Genomic DNA, 25,210 nt, shown 5'->3' with positions numbered 1-25,210 from the left:
GATTCCGATTCTGATTAGAGCTAAATACTCTTGCTAGAGCCTGGAATCGAACCAGTGTTTTGAGTGACTTTGCATGGGTCTCCAACACATTTGGATTCAAGCTGGCCTGGCCTGCCCTGCCTGCCCCTGCCTTGATATCTCAAAAGATCACTGAATTACAGCTGTTTAAACTTCAGCCAAATCTTATAATGCTTGCCACAGGACAAATAGCTTACTTTTCTATACAGTAACTGACCACACTGGTTCTCAACACTGAGAATAGCTCAGTAGGCTAAGACAGTGCACTGCAAGGAGCAAGGTCACAGGTTCAAATCCAGCCAGTCTTTTGGCCTGTCATAATTTTGATTATCTGTTTAGTTAAACAGGATGACATCATTCTGAAATACCATGTGCAATTTCACCTTGAAATGTCAACCTTTTCTTAACCTTTGTCCCAAAGCTGACTAAAGCTAAGTCGGAGCACAGATAGATAATCAGCGTCAGCGCCCCTTGTGTACCCAGCATGCAGTGCGGTATGTCAAATAGGCAAAGACTTGTGGAACATAGTGCAGTTACAACAGCCGTGCAAGGGATTTCAGTTGTTGTGTTTGTTCAGTTAGATGTTTGTAATGTTATTGTTTCTCAGTTAATATAATCTTGTTGGTCACCCTGTTTGTGCATGTTGTGTATTTTAATGGGACCAGAGAGTCGGCTGCTGTACTGCCATAGTCTATTCTCGCAAGGAGCTGAACATGAGCTCTGCCCTAGCCCAGTTGCCCACATGACTATTGTTAATTGTGCATTGACTGAAAGAGATCAACTCAAGAAGAGTTACAATATCTGTGGTTATACAGCCATCTTGGGGAATGTTTGAAAAGAGTACTGTGGTTAAAATGTGTCAATTGTGGGAGGCATGTTTTTGGACTATCTCTAAACCTCATGCGGCCGCCGCAGCATTTCTGCCTTGGGATGACCTGTGCTGGGAGAGAGGGAAATAGCATGGATGGAAGTTGTGTGTGGGCAGATGTGTCTTTATATAGGGTGAAATGGAATAAGAAATGCAATACAAAATGTCTGAAAGGGGTGTATTTATGTAAATGTCCACATTGCCTCAATATGTTTGTGTCAATAAATCAAATATCATTTTGACTGATGGTTTTTCAAACCTTATTGGCTTCGAGATGACATCATTCGGAAGTAGTACAATATGCAATTTCATGCAATTTGACATTGAAATGTCAACCGTTTCTTAACCTTTGTCCCAAAGCTGACCAAAGGTAATACTCTGCCATTTATATTAATCAAATCTCAACAGTTGGTGTGTAGCAGAGGATAGACAGACAGACTGACTTGTAACCTTATGCTCATGAGTTCAAATCCCCATTCAGCCTATTGTTGTTGGCCAAACATGAAGTAGTTTTGCTCTCGTTGTCCAAGTCTCGATCTTCTACAGTGTACATGTTTATAATATTTTGCGGAGGAAACAAGCGGAGCTGGTTCATGAAGGAGGACGTGAGACATAGCGCGCCACTAGCAACGCGTCATTTTATGCGCAGGGCACTCCCTCCTAATAGGGCGGGGTATATAAGGGGTTCCCGGCATATGCATCGCTAGTGCGACATAGACTTCAGTCTTCCTGCTGCCTCCGCCTCCCCGGCCTCCACCCTTGGTTCTGTTTTCTGTTTCCTGTTTCAGGGGGAATGCGTCGCTGCTCTCTGCTCGGAGGTCGAGACGGTGTCTCGTTGGATGCGGCAGGGAGCCGATGCGAGCAGAACCACAATGCCAAATCAAATGTACAATCGTGTTTTGTATAGTGGGAAATAAAGTATTCGTAAAGTCATACTGAGTCCTCCTGCCTGAACCCGCATCGCTGCTTGCAGCTATATTTATTTAAATATAATTGTATAAAAATACCAACCATAATACATTAAAAGCAAATAAAATGTGCCTAATAAATGTTTCTGCTTACCCCCCACCTGGCCAGCTGACTGAGGCATTACCTTGTATAAGGAGCTGAAAAGACAAAAACACAAATATGATGTGATTTTCCTGAAAGAAAGTCATCAAACTTTCGAGTTGGTACATTTCAATGACTATGTTTTGGTACTATGGTTTAGTGGCATATGTTATAACATAAAATCAAAATAGATCCTGGAATGGGGGCATTATCAAGTGGTGAATATTTACATCTACTTCAGCATGTCACAACTATTCCACAATACCATAACAAATCATCATAGTCCCTGTGTAACTGCAATGTTAGCGTATTGTGTAGTTAGACAGTATTTGCTTCAGACAGTAAGTTAAATGATACGCAAATGCTGGCTGTCTATCCTATAGTTTCAGTCATAAGACTTTTTTACATTTAACGTTAAAAAAACTTTATAAATAAAACTAATAAAAGTAGCATTTTCTTACTTTGGAGTGTTGGTGGGCATGGTTGGATCTATGGAAATAAGCGCTCCCTCTGAGTCCACCAGCATTATAGCAGTGTTCCTATGGATAAACCAAACACGCATCAAAGCAGGATGATGGACTGATTTTGTGAGACAGTTATATCTGCATGCTTGAGTGGAAAAGGAAATCATGGAATTAAAAAAACATTTGTGGACGACCCTTTAAGACAAGAAGGTCCCTAATGCAGTCTCAAGGGCACAAGCAGGAAGAGTCATGTTGGTTGGCTAGCATAATGAGCTAACATTGTTTATTAGGGTTCCTCCGGTAGGAGGAAACCTATTGTTTTTGTTAGTATTCCTATTATTATTATTTTTCCTCTTCTCCGCTAAATGGCTCAAAAAGCCCTTGACCCGATTTTTTCAAATTTGGCACAATGATACACCAGGTCACTCACTACTCCCAGACCGCTAATGGCCCATGTACGCCCATAGGTGGTGCTATAAGCCACGCCCAAAGTCTATGTGATTTCCCCAGCGCCCCATTATTACAAAATGCCTGAAAATTGGTATACAAGCCTTATTTCTCATAGGGAACAAAAAAGCCTCAAGAACCCATAAGGTCCGCCATGATAGATTTTGCTGTACTGTCCAAATTTGGTACAACCTTCAAAACCCTTCTCCTCATGAACCATAGATCCAATCGACTTGAAAATTGTTACAGATTTGTAGAATACATGTCTTTCTATAGGGTTAAATTGAATAAGGAATGCAATACAAAATGACTGAAAGAAGTGTATTTATGTAAATGTCCACATTGCCACAATATCTTTGTGTTAATAAATCAAATATAATTTTGACTGATGGTTTTTCAAACCTTTGTGCCTTCAAGATGACATCATTCTGAAGTACCATACGCAATTTCACCTTGATATGTCAATATATGATTGAATTCAATTGAATTGCTCCACAGCGGGCGTGCTCCAAATTCTCAGACTCATCCTGCCCCTTGACACTAGGGTGACCACCTGTCACGCTTTGCGTTGTCCCGCACGTCCCATATTGAAAATGTTGTGAGATACAGCGCAAAGCGGGACAGGTGGTCACCCTACTTGACACACGTGTGAGCTTGGCGTGATGCACACACATCCTTTCTGGAAATTGTGTGCTGACCAAGCCCCCACCCTCGGTTTTTAGCCCCTGTTTCATTTCGCTTCCAATCGCAGCTCGCCTTTACGAATATAAATGATTATTCGGCGGCCATTGTTGTTTTCAACTGGAATCGCTTGATGTGTTGGAGGCAGCCACGTTCGGCAAGTCCTATTTCTACACATTTTAAGCTAGAATCAATGATTGGGTTCGTGAAAGTACACTACTCTTGAATTATGGTGAAGGTTTTAGCACTTTTAGACCTTTAGATTGTGAGTCTGAAGTGACGGAAAACCGAACTCGAAAAGTAGCTACTGTAGCTCTAACTTTTTCCTCTGTGTTTTTAATTAGTGAATCATTTTGCATCTCGGCGAATTGTTCATCAAAAAGGTCGAGGAGGGCAGCCTTGAGGAGAAAAAGCAATTCCCCACAGACCTGTCGGCTCAGAATTTTGATTTGGGGCGTGAAAGTCTTTGTTATAAGCCTGTGCGCCAGGGAGACCGCATATAGGCTTAGGCGGCAGCCATGTTTTGGTTGCGTCATGTTCATAAGTTCACCATTTTACAGTTAGGTCTACACAAAAAAGGTAGAGGAGGGCAGTCTTTAGGAGATGTGGGAATTGTGCTTTTAGCCAGATGCTCCGATTATTTTTGTGATTTGTGGACTTGCAATTGGAGAGATACTGCGTCCCGGGGGTACATTGTTTTGACGTTAGCCTCTGAGTCAGACTCGGTTCGCCCAGAGCCATAGAAAAAGAGAGTTGCGACACGCTTTGATCTCGCCGACACGTGATCACGTGGTTCATGTAGCTCGCTGTAGTTCCAAAAAACCCCACTGCTGTCAACCGGTTTGAATGGTTTTCAATGAAGCTGGCCAACGGAAGTCACTTTCTCAGGAAATATTAATATTCTGGCTATCTTCAGCAGACTCGTATCTACAAAAGGCAGTCCTCCCTGACGTGTTTGGTGTAGAATGGAGTGAAATACAACATTGTGAACACTCACTGCCAGTGAAACACAGGAAAAAAGCTAGAGCTTTTTTTTGTCACGTAGTTCCGGTAGCTTGCTGTAGTTAAACAAAACTCCCACTGCTGTCAACCTGTTTGAATGGTTTTCGGCGGGACAGACAGCATCACTATCTCGATTCACGGACATTTTCGCAATGTCAATTGGTTACTGGTGTGTTGTATCATGTATGTCTGATACTTTATTAACATGTATGTATTACATGAACGTATAATACATAACGCAATATTGTGAAGCAGAGCTAGAAATGGCTATGCTAGCTACCATACTGTACCAACTGTACTGTACCGTACATACCAAACAGTAGCCTAATGAGGACTATATTGTTCCACTTAATGTTTAACCTTCGACTGTTGAAGTAAATGGGACTTGTTAAACGTTTTTTTATTCATCAGCCCACTTACAATTTACCACATTAACAACACTTACATTTGTAGTACTTGATGCAAGTTGAATAACCATTATCACCAGCAACTGCTCAAGACAAGAAAGGAGTTTGGTAAATAGAACAGAATAAACAAGGCAACCAACTGCATTCAATAAAACATTTTATTGTACAATATGTCCAGTGTTCTTCCACTCCTTTTGTTTGTAGTAATCCGGTGATCTTCCTACATGTACAGCTCGCTAGAGTAAAAGTGTTGCTTACGTAGACCTATAGTCTAGCTCCAACTGCATTTAGAATCTAGCGTTCACAAGCTTACGATAAACTTTAACTAAAGCTGGCTATATAAAATACAACTAATAACAATTGATAAGTGGTGGTCGAAATATGAAAAAAAGCAGGATTTTCGTAAATTTACCAGCTAACTTGCTTGTGACCGCTTAATCTGCAATTCATTGTTGCTAGCTCTACTAACTAGGCTAAATAAGAGCTATATAGAAGACTTACTTTGTATGCCAACGAACACCAATAACGAGAACTAATTTGACAGACTATAAGGCAACTGACTTCTGGTTATGATACACGTGCTCTCTAGCTAGCTTCAGTAAAAGTGTTGCTTATGTTAGATACTAGACCTACAGTCTAGCTCTAACTGCGTTTCGAATCAAACAAGCTATAATCTTACGATAAACTTTATCTAAAACTAGCTATATGAAATACTACTAATAGCAATTGATATGTGGTGGTAAAAATATGAAAAAATTAAGGATTTTCATAAATTTACCAGCTAACTTGCTTCGGAGACACTGAAAATGAATGGGGTTGAACGGTGGAAAATGCAATGTTTGGAACTACAGGTCGCATGTGACACGCTTTACTTCCGCATTCCTCGATAACAATGGGAGTCTATGGAAGTGTCGCAACTCTTTTTCTATGGCTCTGGGCTCGCCCACTTGCAGTGTGTAAACAATTTTGTATTTCACTCAATTCTACTCCAAAAACGTCAGGGAGGACTGCTTTTTGTAGACAAGGGCCTGCTAAAGATAGCCATTATATCTGATTTTTCAAGGCAAGCCTGTTTCATTCGTCATATGCCCTGAGAAAGCGACCTACGTTAGCCAGGCTAGTTTTGCCAATTTCAGTAGCAGGCTATTTAAAGGTCTCTGACAGTCAGAATCACTGTTTACAGGCAAAGGTCGACCAGGGGCCCGTTCTCCGTACGTCGCTAACTCAGTTAGCTGAATTTGATTGTTGACGATTTGTCATTATCTTGGATTGTTCGGTTCTTCGAAGCTCATCCTGGACTTGCTGTCATAGCAACAGGTCCGTAACTTAAACCTGCTCGGGAGCAGGTTTAATTTATGTAAACACGATTAGATTGAGGCTTTACAAGCAGAGGTGATACAGGAAGTCTGTCACAGACATGTCTTGTCCATTTTTACTACAGGAACCTGTTGCAGAAGGTGCAAGAATAATTAGCAGAATTTAACATGAAACCGAATTAATTGCGTTCATTGCGTGATAGATAGGCTCCTTAAGCACAGCGCAATATTCTAGCCTATACTTTTTGAGAGGATAGCCTATCGTTTTTTTGTGAGGGTGTCATGTACATAATACATTTGTTGAAACCACATCATATGACATTAAAGATGATAAATGAAAATATGAAAGTATGAAAATAAAAAGAACATAGGCCTAGCTTACTGTAATAAGCGATAAAACGCGTCACTCCTCTACATTTAATTTGGTCTGCTACTTTTTGCCAGCCCTCTTTCTTGGATTTTGCAGACTTTGAGGTGTTCCCTGGCGTTCTGATAAAATCTTCAAATTCGGAGTAAGCTTCGAGCAAGCTGTTGCTCTGTTGGCTCTGTTACGGAAAAAACAGGGCGCTCATTTGGCCACGGTGAGCAGCCATAGACTTATGTGAGCAGCGTTGCTGATCAAGGTTTCTACTATTGATACATACCCCCTTTTAGACCAACGTATAACTCAATCCAGCTATAATAATCATAAACAACAAGTGTGTTCGAAGAACCGAATTAGCCAGATCATGATAAGCAAGATGATGTCATCTTGGATGTGTCATTTGATCTCGGATGTAATAAGCGACGTACGGAGAACGGGCCCCTGGTCTTTTGTCAGATGTGTTAACTGGTTTTGACCAGTTTAGAGCTATACTCTTGCCAGAGCCTGGAATCGAACCCGTGTTTTGAGTGACTTTGCATGGGTCTCCATCGGGTCAACACATTTGGATTCAAGCTCAAGTAATGCCACTGCATTTCACAGTCAAAACTGTAGTTTATGTCAAGTGTAGATGGAAAAAGATTCGTTTTGTCACAACTGAACTGACATGGATCCTTTCTTCACTTTTACAGGATCTGGAGGCCCTACTTGCCCATGCCTGCCAGCCCTCCAGAGACAGTCACCCCACAGACACAGTAGCTCTTTAGCCTGCTTTTTTGAGGACATTGATGAAAAAGGACAAACCAGCATTTTTTTACTACCGATTTTGAAACGGTTTGGTTTGTTATCAACGTCAGAGATGTCTTTATGCCACTGCATACTTCTATTCTATTTTTTTTATAACATAATTATTCATAAGTATGCAGTGGCATACCGACATCTCTGACGTTGATAACAAACCAAACCGTTTCAAAATCGGTTGAAAATTGAGCAAGTTATGGTCATTTAAAAAGTACATGTAGCATCAACACAATGTTATGGGTGAGCGAGTTGACTGTAGCAAGATGGCCGCCATGTGCGGACGTTCGACTCCGTTGTCGGGCAACGCGGACGAGACATCTAGTGTTTATATATATCTATGGTTCTCTCTATATTAGACATTCTCTGGCTCGGCTACACAGCCGGCAGTTCTCGAATAGATCTCATGGTACTTTGATGGCTACGTCACAGTGACCTAGCCTCGGTGCCGTCTCAAGTCGGACAGAAAGTCTAACCAGAATTCACTGTTTCAAGTCAGCCGCCTGCAGCCGGCTGCATGAAGTCAGTTCATGTCGAACGCACCTATTGTTTGTTAGTTAATATAAACTTGTTGGTCACCCAGAGTGTGCATGTTGTGTAGTTTAATCGGAAGAGAGAGTCGGCTATTTTATTATCAGAGGCTACACTCGCAAGGAGCTGGACGTGGGCAGTACACTAGCCAGTTGCCGGTGAGGCTATTCTTGAGATCTACTCAAGAAGAAAGTGAATATCCGTGGTTTTCAAGCCATTTTTGATAAAGTTTGAAAACAATGTTGCGGTTGATATGTATTGATTGTGGGAGGTAGTTTTTGGACTACATCTAAACCTCATGCGGCTGCTGCAGCATTTCTGCTTTGGCAAGACCTGCGCTGGGAGAGAGGGAAACCGCATGGATGGGGATAGTGTGCGGGCAGATGTGTCTTTATATAGGGTGAAATGGAATGAGAAATACAATACAAAATGTCTGAAAGGGGTGAATTTATGTAAGTGTCCACATTGGTTGAAATGTCAACCGTTTCTTAACCTTTGTCCCAAAGCTGACCAAAGCTCTTAATCTGCCCTTTCTACTCATACAATCTCAACAGTTGGTGTGTAGCAGAGGATAGAGAGACTGACTTGTGACCTTATGCTCATGAGTTCAAATCCCCATTCAGTCTATTGTTGTTGGCCACACATGAAGTAGTTTTTTGCTCTCGTTGTCCAACTCTCCATCTTCAACAGTGTACATGTTTATAATATTTTGCCATTTTGCAGAGGAACCCACATCGCTGCTTGCAGCTATATTTAGTTGTGAGTGCATGTCTGTGTGTGTGTGAGAGAGAAATAGAGTAAGAAAGTAAAAGAGATTGAGAGAGAAATGCCACAGACCTTGCTATGTTTGAAGAGGAGCACAGAAGTTCTCGGATGTCAGAAGGGCTACAGTACCGACTGAAAATCACCTGAAAACAGATCAAAAATATTTTCTCAGTAACATTATGTACGTTAGTAGTTGCACAATATACTGAACACTAAAACACTGTAAGCACTAACACTGTAAGCAGACACTGTACTGGAGGACACCCGGGGACAATTTTGGAATTATGATGGTAGCGTGAATAAAAGCACAGAAAGCACATTTCACGCCTATTAAGGTTATTAAGGTGAAGTGGGTTTACACAAACAGGCTGAATGAACCGTCAACAACTGCTGAGAAGGGGGCATGTTCTCTCCAGGTGTCGCTTCAACCCTTGTGTCACAATCACCTGTGACGCACGTCACCTCTTGTCTTTATTTTTAACATGACCTGACATTTGACCCACAGACATTGGCTTGAGAAAATGTTAACTTCAGTCAGTGAATTATGGTTACTCATTTGTCACAGATGTAAAAATCAACAAGACTCCATGGATGTCTTATGAATAAAACTACTACAATTACAATGTCAAAACTAATTCTGGTATTTGGACCTCAAAACAACATTATCTACTTTTCATATCTTGTTTCGCTGCTCCAAGCAAGATCACTCATCTGATTGGTCAAATTAACACAACCAAAATAAACAGCTCACATTACTGAAAAACAACGCTGAACACACAGATCGATTGTTCAAATGAACGTTACCATTACATTAGTAGGCCAAGCTGCAGGAAAACCCTGGTAGAAAGATCACGTTCACATACCCTTTGCACTTTCCCATCCACATCCAGGTACATTTTTTTGGGCGCATATGATGAGGAACTGGAACCCATGCTGACCTTCAGACCCAAAGGTCACCTGTATTGTAGTTCACCTACTGGTCCCTGAATGCTCACCTGTTATCCACCCAATACAAGAACTGGATTGAATCCACAGCCTAACGTAAGCCAAGGATCTGTTTTTATCATCTCACTAACATTTTAAAGTTCATATATTCATTCATTCTATAACATTCATTCGTTTTTGTGTGTGAATGTTTTCAACAGTTTGCTGCAATTACTTTTAAGTAAAAATTTTAAGTGTGAAATAGACACACTTACATTATAATTATTTGGAATAATTATTACTGAAATACAACATTAATTACCAGCAAAAAAAACACAAAAAACTTGTTAAATCATACGTAATTGTACATTTCAAAGGAATGGATGAAAAAATAAGCTTAATTAAAACTACAGTACCTGTATCACTGCCAAATGCAACAGCCTTTCCCTTACACACTGCTGCAGATTAACTGTGGTTAAGTCCTCACAACATTGAAACCTGAGGAAGAACCTACTATAATCCCCTTAAATATAACCCTTCCACACACACATACACTCTGTTGCTAGGGGACCCGTTACTACGGCAAAGTAGGCTGTCCCTTGACTCTTTCATGTATACCTCCCTTTAGAAAGCACACATCCTGATCACTGTACACCTAGGAGATGGAATCATTCCCACCTTCCTCGGTCTCTGTTACAGCTTTGAAGGTTTGATTCAGTAATACTCATTCAATTTGGTTATATAAATAAGAAATGATACATAACAGGTGTCTGGGCAAATCAGACACACTCAAATCAGTGTCTGATTTGAGAAATAATTAATAAAGAATAGTTGCTTTGACCCTTGGTTTAATTAAGGATCAAGAAAAAGAAAGAGCCAGGTGGTGATAGAAGTCCATGATGGTTTCAACCTTTCTGAACAGGAAATTACAAATGCACAAGTATATCATGTTATAACTGCTTTTTTTCTGTTGTTTAAAAAGAAAATCTATTTGGGGCTTGTAAATAATATGAACATTTATTTTTATTTATGATGATTCGTTTGTTACTTTAGTATTCATACATACTTTTAGTGAATTGCACATCAAATGTCACCTTCAAGTCTTCCACTCCCCCCAAAAAAAACAAACATCCAAACATTGTTCATGGTAATTTTTCTATTAGTACTTTTTGATACCACAAGCATGTTTAAGATTTAAGTTCAAGTCAACATAAAACATACATTTTGTTGTTCAACAACTGCTAACTGCAGCTTTGTGTTGTTTCTATAAATTAGAATCTCTTGTGTATGACAAACTATGTTCCATAACGGATCACTGATATATAACCACCTGTCACATTAACATGATCCACCATGCTCTCTGCAATTGCAAATCCTCATCATAAATTCCTGGCATCTATCAATTAAACGACCCCATACACCAACACGCCTCTCACAGCAATGCTTAAAAGGGTCCCCGATGTGCAATTATGACCTTTGGGTAAATAATGACCTGTACCATGAATGAAAATAGAACCAAATCATGTGCAAAGAGCACTTAAATCCAGTGGCATGGGACAGCATCAAAAAATTAAAAAGACACCTAAAGTGCAGGTGTAGTCTGCATCGGACTTTGTATTAAGTCTCTTGACTGCTCATGCCGTGGCACTGAGCACCAGTGCAATCGCCCAATCTGACACACCTTGTGAGGGGGTGTTGTGTAGGATACAGAGTTAGTGATGTGTCCCACTCCCACTCACTTCCAAAGAATATGTAAGTATCCCTTCAATAAGGCACGTGAACTAAACAACAGTAACAATACATAAATAAAACTGAGTAGACGCAGTCTGTGTGCACACACAATTTAATGATAGAAGATCACAAATGTACACAAGGCCAAAGTAGAGGCATTAGCAATTAAAAACTTTTTTTTTTTGGTTTAAAATTGTAAAAGAGCTTCATGGAAATTTCAGAAAATACTAATTATATCTCTCTTTCAGCCAGTCCCAGAATATTAATGTATCTTTGTCCCTCCTTTCAATTCCTTTCATCTGCTGATGATGGATTGGTTCCATTAAGGCTGAACGATGAAAGGGTCTGTGTCATGTGTAAACCTGAGGTTTTCATGCAGCACTACATTCAAGGTCTGGTTTTGCAGTATCCATTGGTCTCTTGGTCCCTTTTTCTGCATCCTTCCTCACAGTTTGGTCAGTGGGCAAGAGCAGGATTCAAATTTCTTTGTATCTGGAACACATGTTGAGAAGCGTACCTTTAATTCCAACTATTGTAACCCTAACATGTCCTATCTAGATGCGAGCGTCCGACTATCGCGTTGCATTGGACGCTCTCTGTCCACACTGAATCCTTCAAATTCACTTCTGTTACGTCATGTAAACTAACCACGTTACTATGACACCGTGTACTACAAAGCTTTCAACACGAGCAACTAAAAATAAATAGATACAGGGCAGGACGTCCGACAAAAGGTTTTACAAAAATGATGCGCCGCGTTGCGCTGCTCAACTGGCTTGCGTCGCTCGCGTCCAGTTTAGACGTTCATGTTGCATCTAGTTATGACAGTGTTAGCAGAGATCAGCACAACTGGACATTTTATAGTTCATATCTGTGGTTCTATGTATAATGTATTTAGTTCTATGTTAACTATAGTTACATTATCAGGGCTCAACATAAAAAAAAATTGGGTTTGAAACTTACTGGCCCCAAGACAGTTTTTACTGCCCCCCCCCTCCAAAAGTTGTAATTCATCATTGTTACAACAAAACCAAAGACTTATAAGTTATGTTATTCTGTCAACATGTTTAACCATTTATTAAACATCCTGGATATAAAAAAACGAACAAAAATGTAATCACATTGCTAGTGATAAAAAATGTAAAAGGTAATAGTCAGCAAAACAATTGACTTTTAACCTCAAACATGACGTGCTCTCTTCCCTGCTGACAGCCATCTCTGCACAACTCTGTCTGGCTGAAACTGAAAACTCTGGTCCCTCAATGCTAATATATAAAAGCTTCCATAGCATTTCATCAGTATGATACTAAGTACCCAAGTCGACACCATTCTTCTGCTGCCGTTCGGTAGCCTGGGGGAACGAGGCGAACGGCTGGCCCGTCTTAATTACGTGATATGCGGTTGTTATAAGTCGTGCAATAACACGATGGGAATCTACATTTAAATTCCTGACCAGCATGGTCAACGGCCTCGAAGATGGATTGTCAACCATCCGCTTAGTTGTCACGCAAACCAGGGGCTGTCTGCTAGCATGGCTGGTCAGGTATTGTTTTCGAAAATTGTCGGTGCCTCTGTAAAAATATCCACTTTTGTCTGCTTTAGACGGGAACATAAGACAGACGACACAGTGCATCTTCGTTCCATAAAAAAAGTTGCTTCCGTTTGAGCTCGTAGCTCTACTTTGCTGCCATCTTCACTTTATTGTCTCGCGCCAGTCTCGCGCCAGTTGTTAAAAAATGTATCGAGATTACAGAATTACAATTTGACAACCACTCGTCACTCACTACTCAACTCTTGATTTGCCAACTGTGCACCCCACGAGCTGCAAAGTTATTTATGCATTTAGCAGATAGCGAAACATATGAAGGATGTTAACTTTTACAATGCAAATTTTTTTTTCAATCAATAATTTGCAGTGGCCCGATTGGGCCAGTGAGTTGCTAGTTTAACTGTCCCGACGTTACTGTTTACTGGCCCCGGGCCATCGTTATTGTCGAGCCCTGCATTATGCTCCGAATACAGGGGATTTGGCAATACATCTCAATGTATTATTACCCCACTCCATCATCACCGGTTCTTAACCCCAAAGGCAATCCCAATGGAAACATGCAAATCTCAAGATCGATCAAAATATTGATCATGATTGATTGCTTATACTCATGACAAAAAACAACCTGTATTTTCACTCTAGCATTTTTCACTTTAAAATGGGAAATGTACAGATAGTGTGTCAAGTTACTTGTTATACCTGAGGACCTTTACGCAGGCCTGAGAGTGAGAGCTATGTATAGTTCTGCCCCATATTATCGAGTCATAAGCTAGATGATTATCAAAGAAATGTTGAATTCATTTTGTATGAATCACGGTTGTATGCTGTGACGGTGCAGTGCATTCATGATTTTAATGCCCTCACCCTCGTTGCCTGGGGGTGTGTCCACACCAACCCTTGATCTCCTTGTACACCAATCTAGTAAGAAACTGAAAACACCCACACAGGTCTGTGTAAGATCACTTTGCTTTCATTAGTAAAATATAGCACTGGTTAATTAATAGACACTGACCAAACATGCAAGGATGTCAGACGTGATAAGCATGTAGAAGACGTTTTTCCATCCAGTTGGAGATATCACACCAGCTAACAAAGGCCCTATAGCAGCACCTAGAGGACAATCGGTGAAAAACAATAGAGGTACATTAATGACATCTTAACTCATTTTCCATCTTGTAGGTAAACCATTGTTTTACAAAGTAGCATGCACCCAAGACCGAGTCGTACAGAAGCATAAGATTACAATACTTACTGCAACACGATTTTAACTGTGAACTGTGCCTAGCTGACAATCACAGGTTATTTTGATAACCACCATCAGAGTTTGATGAGTCTCATGAGTCTTTCTACATGCAGGAGTGAATGAGGATAACCGACCCTCCTCCACCACCCAGACATTCCTCACTTACCTATTGATCCTGTGCCGTCAATAATGGCCGTTACCGTTGACAGCGCTCTCGAGTTTCCTCTGAGGCTTTCATGTGTTCCCTGGGAGGGGAGGAAATTCCCAACAGTCAATTCAGTTCAAAGGTCCTTGTAAATTTGAAACTATCATAAGGGCACATGTAACCCCCCCAGAACCCCTCCATCCCACCCGTCTGTGCAGTAGGATCAGGGACAGATGCAGGGGTGAAAAAGGCATGCAGACATGAACGCGACAGAAGTAATTACCAGGTCAGCCGACACAGCGGTGGTGATAAGGGCATAGGGGCCGTTCACCAGGCCTCCACACAAGAGCAGCGTACCTGCATGAAAGGACATGACATAGTCCTGTGACTATTCTGCAGACAGACGAATCCCAAAACTCTGTCTTACCCCTTACCCCTAGCCCTTAGTTTTGCGCGTTCACGTGAGAGTAAGTGGCGTCCCAATACTCTTTTTGATCGAGGGCTAGGGCTAAGACGAAGGGGTATACACCCCTTAAAACCAAGTGAGCTCGGGAGCTTACTTGAAACCTAGGGGTATGTGAATACTGCGCTACCTGCAACAATGGCGGACAGATCATCCAGAGTCCTATAAATGTAATATTTTCGGCTTAAATAATTGATAAAAAAATTATGACAGTCTTGTTTTGTGCTCTACACAGTCCTGTACATGTATTTGCAACCATGTTCTTAATTGAAACGTTTACAAAAAAATCTAGTTTGCAACGCTAACGTTAGACATTGCTGATTTGCACAACAGTCCCGCATTTCTCTGATTAGCCTTGAATGGACTCCATGCGTGTCTACAGTTTTAATTAAACTCCATTAGCAGCGAATTTCAAAACAAATTTCGTTTGATATCAGTGCATAACACTACTTGCTTTGGAGACATCGATATACGTAACCGTAACTAAATAGTGTCTCATTTCATAGGGCTATGTAGCCCTTACCCCTCAGTTTCGAGACACAAGGGCTAGGTGTAAACTAAGGGCTAGGGGTAAGGGGTAGGGCTAAGACAGAGAATTGGGATTCGGCATAAGTATTTAAATTTACTTAACGTAATAATAATACAATGGGGACATATGGTAATGCCTGTGTCATATTAGATTTTTCAATTTTTTTGGAAAAAAGCTCAAAATTGTTACCCAAAATGTAATCTGTGTGACCTAAAAATATATTTAGGATTGAAGTAGTCCGCTATACTAGTATACTATACACTAAAATATATTTTGTACAAGTTACATCATTTACAGCACAGGTTCAAGTGGCCACTGCACATGGGCCACGTTGTGGGTAGCTAGCTAGCTACGTTTGCTGTTCAAAAAGTATTGTCTTTGTAGGCCTACTTGAATAAACCACAAAGTTGTGTGCGAATAGGGAGAACTTTGCCAACCTCACGCCTTACCAACTACTTACAGGAGCAAGTGCAAATCATTGTTGTGGTGGGACCTGTTTTAATTTTTCTACAAAACGCTTGCTAATTACTGCTCAGTATGTGCCTGCTGTGAGCTGATACCGTGACCATCGTTATATCCATCTTTAAAATAGCCTAACCAATTACTGTATTTTTCGGAAATAAAACCACGGTTTATACCCCGATTTTACATTTGTCTTGTAGTGGTGCGGTTTATATTTCGAAGCGGCTTATAGCATGTACTTGTACTTTTTAAATGACCATAACTTGCTCAATTTTCAACCGATTTTGAAACGGTTTGGTTTGTTATCAAAGTCAGAGATGTCGTTTTGCCACTGCAGACTTCTATTCTATATATTTTTTTTATAACAATTATTCATAAGTAGTGCAGTGGCATAACGACATCTCTGACGTTGATAACAAACCAAACCGTTTCAAAATCGGTTGAAAATTTAGCAAGTTATGGTCATTTAAAAAGTACATGCAGCATCAACACAATGTTATGGGTGAGCGAGTTGACTGTAGCAAGACGGCCGCCATGTGCGGTAGTGATGGGAAGTTCGGATCATTTTACTGATTCGGTTCTTTGAATCTCGTTCAGTAAAATGAACTAATCTTTTTTCGAGTCATTCGTTCATTTCAATGGGGGGGGGTGGGGGGGGGCTTTCCGCCCACAGCAAACACGTATCATATTCTCATTCAGGTTAGTGCATGACATGTGCACCAGCAGATACTATTTAAAAGAAATTCCTGCATTAAAATAATGTATCATGACAGTTTGTATGATTTGGTCATTTATTATCACACTAGCATTTAATTATCACGGCAAACAATTACACTGCACTAAACTGTAAGTGTAAATGTAAAGTGAAAATAACAAAACCAGTCAGTATGATGACTTGAGCGAATATCATTCACGTTTTACTAAAACAGCGGCCACGCGAAAGGGAATGAGGAAACTGTTTCCTCTACTAAAAAATACAATGCAGGTCACGTGAAAAATGATACAAAGACTCGTAGAAAGACCGAGTCGGGAAATGAACGAATCGTTCCCTCTAGCGTTTCCTCTAGCTACCACTACAGAGCATATGCAGGTCACGTGAAAAATGATCCAAAGACTCGTACAAAGACCGAGTCGGGAAAAGAGCGAACCGTTCGTTTCCTCTAGCTACCACTACAGAGCCTATGCAGGTCACGTGAAAAATTATCCAAAGACTCGTAGAAAGACAGAGTCGGGAAATGAACGAATCGTTCCCTCTAGCGTTTCCTCTAGCTACCACTACAGAGCTTATGCAGGTCACGTGAAAAATGATCCAAAGACTCGTACCCGAAGACCGAGTCGGGAAATGAACGAATCATTTCTGTTTACTTGGACGAGCCTATGCAACAGTCCCGATACGCGGCCACGAGAAAATGAACGAATCACTCTTTGAGAGGACTCGTTACTCCCGAGTCCTTGTAAGGGTTTGTTCAAAATGAACGAATCGTTCACGAACCACACATCACTAATGTGCGGACGTTCTAGACTCCGCCGTAAGACATCTAGTCTTTATATATATATATATAGCTATGATTTAACCCGTTAAGGTGTAGCGTCGCATATGTTATCGTTCGAATGTCACAGCGTAACGTCACATATGCGAATTCGACTAGCTGCCGAAAAGATCGCAGGCAATAACGGCGCTTCGCCACAGCGCTTCACAGCCAGTGTGGTCGTTCCCATTTGATAACATGGGCGCCGAAAGAAAAAAGGCAGTGCTTCCAGGCGCGTCGCAGCAGATCGCAGGCAGAGTGTCCCAGGCATTAAGGCCGATTTATACTTCTCCGTTTTTACAGAGACGGACACTGGGAACTCTGACGAGGAATTACCTCTCCGTGCCCTCTCCGAGCCCCTCGGAGAGCTCTAAGTGCACCTCCTGATTTTCCTGACTGTACGTCCGTCATTTTACGGATACCCCTTGGCTGTGATTGGTCCGTATTAAGAACCGCTTGCGTCAGGGGCGGGGTTGCCGTGATAAACAGGACAAACAGAATCCTTTGACCGCCATTGCTGTAAATTTTTACAATTCATATTTCAGCTAAACAGTACATGTAAATCAGCATCTGAATTAAAATGTGACGAGAAATGGGCAGTGTAGTTGCTGAAAATGTGCGTATTTTATTGATGAAACGGCTAATTTGTACATTTGCTCCGACTTCTCGATAACCTAGGTAAATAAACACTCGATGACGACTTACAAAAAACCGTTGCGCCACCTACTCTTCTGGCGGTGAATTGTTTTCAGCACCCACAGCCTTCGGAGTACTATAAATTCAATCAATCCGTCCGACTCCGTCCGTCTGTCCGTAACAGAGTCGGAGAAGTATAATTCGGCCTTTACACAACGGCATGCTGTAAGATCGCCTATACTCATGGATTGCTTCGTATCGTTGTTCCCTTATCAATTGCGGCATATATTCCAGTGCGGTTTATTTATTTACAAACACAAAGCTCCCATTCTGGTGGGGTGCGGTTTATAGAAAATGTGGCTTATTTTCCGAAAAATACGGTAAACCTAATTTTTTTATTCTTAACTTTAATATAGATTTTAGATTGGTTGATATTAGCCATCAATCACTCCCTTTCACTGTGCTTCATATATTCGTAAATATTGCTGTAACGAGATTTTACGATATTTGCGATAGAGCATAATATTAAACAATATATGTTTTTCTGTTGCCAAACAATATTTATCGTAATATTGACCAGCCCTATTACAGCTTCTATGTAGTTTAGGAATTCAAATTCTACATTTGGTTTTCTGAGGCTTGATCAAGGATCATTGTATAAAATATTTACAGAAAAATAAGGGTCTTACCAATTGTTGTTCCAAGGCTGTGCTGTCCAACTTGATTATACAAAAACAACTGGGAAAAGGGGGGGTGAAACATTAAAATATGACTCGTTTAACCTGGGGATTTTCTCACAATTTCTCAACTCCATGCTAATCCATTCGAAAACATTGGTGTAGGGAGAAAACGTAATGATATGCCTCTGTGAGACTTGAGCCAGGAAGGGGGTGCGGGGGGGGGCTTAACCTCTAATGAACATTTAAGTTAAGTATATGGAGTCAATTCACATAAAGAGTGACTGTGCGAACATTTTTTTATGGCATTAGAGTAACTACGTTTTTAAAGTAAAATTGTTATAAAATAACACTGTATGTGTGAAGCTGCACTCACCATAGGGGCAGCCAATATTAACATGACATAACAGGTGGTGGCTCTGCCTCCAGTGTAGTCTGACACTAGCCCAGCTATGATGCCCCCTGCAAAACATACACACACACACACAACAAACACAGAAGAACACACAGTTTTACATACTTTCAAAAGGTGTGGATAGGTGGATACATACATACAGGTCATATAAAATGGAAGATCTTACCAAAAATTCCTCCAGCATCAAATAGTGTTGACATGTCACCAGCCTTTTTGGAATCAAAATGGGCTTGAGAGAAAAATAGAACAGAAAAAAAAAAGAAACGGTACATACACTAATAATTTCCGTGGATTGATGTTTCATGTAAATGTTGGACATACAATAGGCTGAGTAGCCACGAGTCACTTACCAACATTAGCAATGTAGAGAGGCAGCCAGTACAGGAAAGTGTAGCTAACCAGCTTAGCAAACATCAGGCACAGAGAGAACTCAACCACACCCTATAGTGTAATTACAAGACAGAGGGTTATAGGGCTTGACTGTTGCTATTCTATTCCATTATGAGTATCAACAAAGATACAAATCATGAAAGTAACCAAATGGAAAATTATGAATTGTACTTGAAGGTGCAGTAGATTTAGAAAAATAAATACTGATTGATGTAAAAACTTCTGAGAACCTGCTACACATGAAATGAAACAGATACAGGTAACATAGAATTTGAGACAGTTATGAAACTAGTATAATCTCACAGGTATCCTCAGTGCTCCACAGAAGCTGATAGCCTGCATGTGTTCCTCCGAGGCCTCTGTGGTGGCAGAGCTCGATGAGGGGCTGCTGAAGATCTCCTCATTACTGGAATTGTGCAAGCTGGGCTCATTCTCAGTGTTGTTCTGACATACAAAAGACTGCTGGTCAGCATTCATCCTAACCGGATACGACTGTTTCAGCCAATTTGGTTGTGCTCTTTCGATAAACTTACATAGTGCTGAGGAGGACTGCAGTTGACATCTTCCGGGTCTGTGAAGAAGAACATTGACTCAAAGCAATAATTTGTATTGAAAATGCAAATGAGCAGATTCTAGAAATGTTTTCTTTCTGGATCTATGTTTAAATTAGACCATTGGGGAAAAAATATGTTTGGGTGACAGCATAACTGTTCAAGGTAATGTTATCAGGAGTCAAATCAAATAAAACTTTCCAGGAGGCAACACAATGTGCTTCACAGGGGGGGAAGGGGGGGGGGGATACAAACACTTATGTTTGACACTATATTTCCAAAGGGAAGCAAAAAAACACATCACCCATTAGGGACAATATAGGAGAACTGTAAAATTATTCTCTGACCTTCTCTTTTTAGACAGAAAGGAGGTGATAGACACACCCTTCATCTCTCACTCTTCACATAGGGTTACAACAGTTTTATAGCAGCATGCGATCTGTCTACAACCAACCCATCACATTGAGCATGAAAATCACATAATCTTTTCATTTCATGGCAGTACTACATTACGCAAAGCCATCCTGTTGACATCGTCTTCAACAAATGAAAAGATGACTTACTCTCTACCAGGAACAAGAAGCAGAGCACTCCTGTGGAAGCCATGATGATGCCAGGAACAATGAAGGACAAGCCCCAGGCCGAGGACACAAAGAGGCCGGCGATAATGGATCCAAGAATGTTGCCCACTGAGGTGTGGGAATTCCACACACCCATGATGAAGCCCCGTCTTGTAGATACACACAAAACAGACAAATCGTTCAAAATACTAATTTCCGCCTTCTGGTGTGTATTGCTATGATATTTTTCCCCCTGTAATAAGTGTTTTTCAATAAGGCACTATGTTCTCATATTGCTGTTTGTCTGGGTGCTCATCCATTTGTTTGTTATTTGTGGCCACAAGGTAAAAAAAGATCTGAAAATATGTTCTCTAATCATTGGGAAACTGGTGAATTTAGTTGAGTAAAAAACATATCATACAGGGTGGGTATGGCAATTCTTCTGATGTTTAATAAATGTTTCATTCAATCATGCTATAGCTGAGAAAACACACACCCTTGTTATGTAAATTAATTTACTACAGGTGTGTATATACACACACACACATCTACCGTTGGTAAAAATATATTTAGCTTTTCTTATTACTGTATATTTTAAGGGTTTCTGAAGATTGTCAAGTTATTGTTTCTATTAGTTTCTATTTTGAATCTCTGCACGTGCAAAACCGTCACACTTAATCAAAGGCGGCCAACTTATCTTGTTTCACTTTCATATCATGTGACCATGGGCCGGGTCCCAACTGAAACAATGTGCAACATGGAAAACATTTGGGTACTGATACTGTGGAGTCAGCAGAGCTGAGCCCTGTCTAGAGTAAGCATACAATGTAGTGACCTGGAACTGTCACACTCACTTCCCCTTTCCAAACCAGTTCCCAACACAGGCCACCACTGCAGGCCAGCCTGTTGTCTGCACCAGTCCATTCATGGCCTGTTGAGAAGGATGCAGGGGAGAAGAGAGTCAGGGTGGGATAGTTAGAGATACTGTGTTTATTCCTTCACATATTGAGGATGCCTACAAAAAAAGAAAACATCTGTCACGGTGTGAGGTGGAGTACGACCCAAACGCAGGAGAGATGCGAGGCATTGCAATGAACAGAGGGTTTATTATCAAGACAGGGAACAGATAGGGTACTCACAGGGACATGGGTAGTAGTAATGACGACAAAAACTGGACACAAAACAGAAACCTAAATACACAGAACCAAACGACACACAGGTGGACACAATGACGCTAACGAGAACGAGACATGTGAAGACAATGACAGGGAAACACTAGGACAGGGCAAAACCAAAAACAACAGGGGGGCACGGCTGTGGCCGTGACAACATCAAATATATAGTTAGACCTGTCCAGTCACAACAGAGGAATGGAACAAATTAAGGGATAGTGACACAAGGAATGAGAACAATGGAGGTAGGTCAGTAAGGTAGTCAACAATAGTACTCTCACATCCTTGAGAAAGCACATATTCCCTCCGGTGCCATCATGTGATTAACCCTTGTGCTGCCTTCGGGTCACATGACCCAAAGGTTCATAACGAACCATCGTTGTGTTTACCCAATTTTACCCAATACAAAAACAAATAAAAATAATTTTCTTCACTTTGTTTGTGTATGCGGTAAAGTTGTCACAATGCGACGGTGGGTCACAATGACTTATGGGTCAGAATGACCCGAAGATAACACAAGGGTTAAAGCTGAACCATCATGTGAGTTGTCTGCTTAAAGCTTCCATTTCTGTCTGCCTTTAAAACTCATTTAATGACAGTGTCAACTCAGGTAATAGCTCATAACTGTGAATGAGCACAGGATGAGCACATGATGGCTATGTACATGATATGTTGAACTGAAGATTATAACCAGATTCTAACCAGATAACAGGTAAAGGGAGTCAGGTGGCTGAGCGGTGAGGGACTCGGGCTAGTAATCCGAAGGTTGCCAGTTCGATTCCCGGTCATGCCAACTGACGTTGTGTCCTTGGGCAAGGCACTTCACCCTACTTGCCTCGGGGGAATGTCCCTGTACTTACTGTAAGTCGCTCTGGATAAGAGCGTCTGCTAAATGATAAGAGCATCTGCTAAATGACTAAATGTAAATGTAATGTGCGTCTGCTAAATGACTAAATGTAAATGTAATGTAAATGTAAAGAGATAAAGCAGCCAGTGGATATGGCGTGTGACAGGAAGCAAATGATGTAATTCCCATCCAATGACTGGCCTACCTGGACAAAGGCATAGTACCATATGGAGTGGATATTCCAGTAGAATCCCAGACCAAACAGAGAAGTAAAGAGGCCACTAAGGATCATCCCAGTGGATAGGTAGTACCGCAAGGACAGACGCTCTCCAAAAATCCCACTGTTGAAAAAAGGTGGGATTTTTTCTAAGTATAATTTAGATTTCTTGTGTTATGAACACCAAACATATATACACACATATACTCTCTCACTTTCCTTGTCCCTCTCTCTATCACACACACTTGTTTAAGTATTCCTGTGAGAACTCAAAATTCAGTCTCATCCAAAATAGTTCTTTCACCAATGTTATTCTAACCGTAACACCAATTTTAACCCCAACCTCCCTAGAAATAGCTCTTGAAGATGTGAGGTCCAAGAACATGTCTTCAATAGTTACATTTGTCCTTAGTTTACTACTATTCTTGTCCCCACAAACAAACCCACAAACAAACAAATGAATATACACAAAGGTATACATATGCATACCTGAAAAACATGCCAACGGCATAAGCAATCAGAAATGAGTTGTCCAAAGCTCCAAAAAGTGTCTGGTAATTGTCCTTGTCTGAAAACAGAGACAGAGAGGTACCAGACATATTAATAACATTTTCCACAAAATGTCTGATATCTTACAACAAAGGTTTAATCCAAGGTTAGTCCTCAATTGCGCAAACTATAGTATCAGTATGGGTGTTTAAAAAAAAAAGGAACCCACCAAAGGGTGCCCAATCACACCAAGTGGCATTGTCGGTGATGTTGAGATTTGCTGGGCGTATGACTGTCGAACAGTTTCTGTGCAACTCACTCTGTTGATGGTCAACAACCCCAAAAAAACGACACATTTAGTTACGCCATCAGTCCAAACAATTGTTATATCATAAACACTATGTATCACAAAGAGAATTCAACAATGGCCAATAAAGACAGATATCAATACAATTACTAAGTTGGTCATCTTAGGACATTGTGGGTTATAGATGAACTGTAGTCATGTGTGTTTGTAGAGCTGGTGTACCTTGACGATGCTGATAGGTTTGCGGGAGAGATGATAACTGGTGTAAAAGATGAAGGTGAGAAAGAGGGTGTAGTATCTGTAACTTGAGAGTGAGAACGAAGTATTAATTATAGGTTGAGAGAAAGATGACAAGACTACAGAGACTATTTAATTGATTTTAATGGAACCTAAAGCATACTTATACTTTATAGCCTCTGGCTCATGTGGAGAAAGCTGCACCGAGACTAGAAGCACTATTCAGAGATTATATTTATTATTTCTGCTGCCTTAGAACCAAATCAAGTTAGACAGCCTGCACCTCATACACAGGGCACTCTTTGTGTTTTCTTAGTTGCGTTTTTTGAGTGGAAAGTCAGTTTTTTACCACCGAGTCTCATATACAAATAACGCATACAGTTTTGGAGTTGAGAAATATTCGATTGCGAGTGCCAAATCATTACTTTCCATATAAGTCCTGAAATGTCGAAGAAACCATGTTATTTATTGGTGGGGGAGCTCTGTATAGATCAAGACTTAAGTCTAAGATACAATATCCCTGAAATGTTACAAAAATCCATCATTAAATTTATATACATTGAGTGTCACCGACTTCTTCCGCCACCAACTCGGTTTCAGTATGGGTATTAATAGTAGCCAACCTACTTGTAAGGCCTACTACTTGGCCTACATGTAGGTAAGGTAATTCAATTCGTTTGACCAACATAACAGCACAAGATTGATTAGGAGTGGAAACTTACCAACTATCTTTTGAGAAGGACGTGATAAGGCGGATAGCTGGGGCCAAAGACGAACTCATCTTCGGTGGTCTTTTAAAACTTGATAAAACCTTCCAACTTTTACGCAAACATACCCTCAAAACATTTATATTGCTACATGTATCTATTCAATTGCTATAATTCAGGATAAAACGCCATATTTAAATCTTAAAACGAAACTAGATGAAAAGTGAATTTAATCACCAACTGGAGCCAAATAATCAACTTGGGTAACAGCTGTCGTATAAAGACCTTCAGTCAAAATATTTTCACAATTAGGTAAATTAGAATGTATTTTTTTCTCTTTAAAAAGTTACAGATAAAACCTTAGAAATAGTGCTATTTCAATCAAAACTGCTTCAGTCCCTTTGCTATTCCAACTACTCCCTGATGAGGGAGGATATCAGCGAACAATGCATTTCCATAGATTTCCATGCTTGATCAGCTTCAGTATGGTGATCGCGTTTTAAAGGCAGTTGCTATAAATACTCAATGCACCGTTTTACCGAGTCACATGTACTTTAGTGCCCATGCTCATGATTGGAATAAATATAAGTTTAAACGCCGCCATTCCCTAATGTTTTCCAAGCTCAACAATCTCTGCGCCGAACCTCCCTAGAACTGTATGGACATGTGACTCTGCCGTGACGTCAGGGACGTGACTGATTAACTCTACAACTACCGGACCT

The 25,210-nt window shown here is 40.6% G+C and overlaps 2 protein-coding genes across 3 annotated transcripts in view; both read right to left on the bottom strand.

The window, feature by feature from the left end:
• pde9ab (phosphodiesterase 9ab) overlaps positions 1-9,744 on the bottom strand; it is a 28,053-nt gene extending 18,309 nt beyond the window's left edge. Inside the window, exons 1-4 of the mRNA XM_067256872.1 lie at positions 9,572-9,744; positions 8,781-8,851; positions 2,398-2,475; positions 1,949-1,992 (exon numbers count right to left, since the gene is read on the bottom strand). Coding sequence (XP_067112973.1) covers positions 1,949-1,992; positions 2,398-2,475; positions 8,781-8,851; positions 9,572-9,640 — 262 coding nt within the window. The 5' untranslated portion in view covers positions 9,641-9,744. The remainder of the gene's footprint in view (positions 1-1,948; positions 1,993-2,397; positions 2,476-8,780; positions 8,852-9,571) is intronic.
• A 1,507-nt stretch (positions 9,745-11,251) lies between these two features.
• On the bottom strand, positions 11,252-25,130 carry slc37a2 (solute carrier family 37 member 2). 2 transcript variants are annotated; one of them, XM_067256870.1, is made up of 18 exons: positions 24,504-25,130; positions 23,767-23,848; positions 23,467-23,557; positions 23,238-23,316; positions 22,737-22,872; positions 21,367-21,443; positions 20,516-20,682; positions 19,935-19,972; positions 19,705-19,842; positions 19,362-19,452; positions 19,178-19,240; positions 18,973-19,058; positions 18,609-18,657; positions 14,584-14,657; positions 14,322-14,400; positions 13,925-14,022; positions 13,777-13,841; positions 11,252-11,855 (listed from the first exon to the last, which is right to left on the bottom strand). In XM_067256870.1, exons 1-18 carry the CDS (start codon positions 24,560-24,562, stop codon positions 11,840-11,842), a joined length of 1,488 nt encoding a protein of 495 aa, XP_067112971.1. In that variant the 5' UTR covers positions 24,563-25,130; the 3' UTR covers positions 11,252-11,839. The 2 variants fall into 2 exon arrangements, with proteins under 2 accessions (XP_067112971.1, XP_067112970.1); XM_067256869.1 differs by having other exon boundaries at positions 11,266-11,855; positions 19,705-19,845.
• Between the last annotated feature and the right edge of the window lie 80 nt (positions 25,131-25,210).

The sequence above is a fragment of the Osmerus mordax genome, chromosome 19, assembly GCF_038355195.1.
Source record: "Osmerus mordax isolate fOsmMor3 chromosome 19, fOsmMor3.pri, whole genome shotgun sequence".
In the NCBI taxonomy this organism is placed as follows: Eukaryota; Metazoa; Chordata; class Actinopteri; order Osmeriformes; family Osmeridae; genus Osmerus; species Osmerus mordax.
Note: the sequence above shows the minus strand (reverse complement) of the source record. Positions and strands in the feature narration are given on the sequence as shown.

Bases quoted from the DNA above. Each gene is read 5' to 3' on its own strand.
- slc37a2 (XM_067256869.1), bottom strand. From the start codon at position 24,562: ATGAGTTCGTCTTTGGCCCCAGCTATCCGCCTTATCACGTCCTTCTCA. The intron at 19,059-19,177 runs GTAAGATCTTCC...TATGTTTTGCAG, and splicing joins TGATGCTGGAGGAATTTTTG to GGGGCATCATAGCTGGGCTA. The intron at 13,842-13,924 runs GTCAGTGTCTAT...GGGTGTTTTCAG, and splicing joins CTGACATCCTTGCATGTTTG to TTTCTTACTAGATTGGTGTA.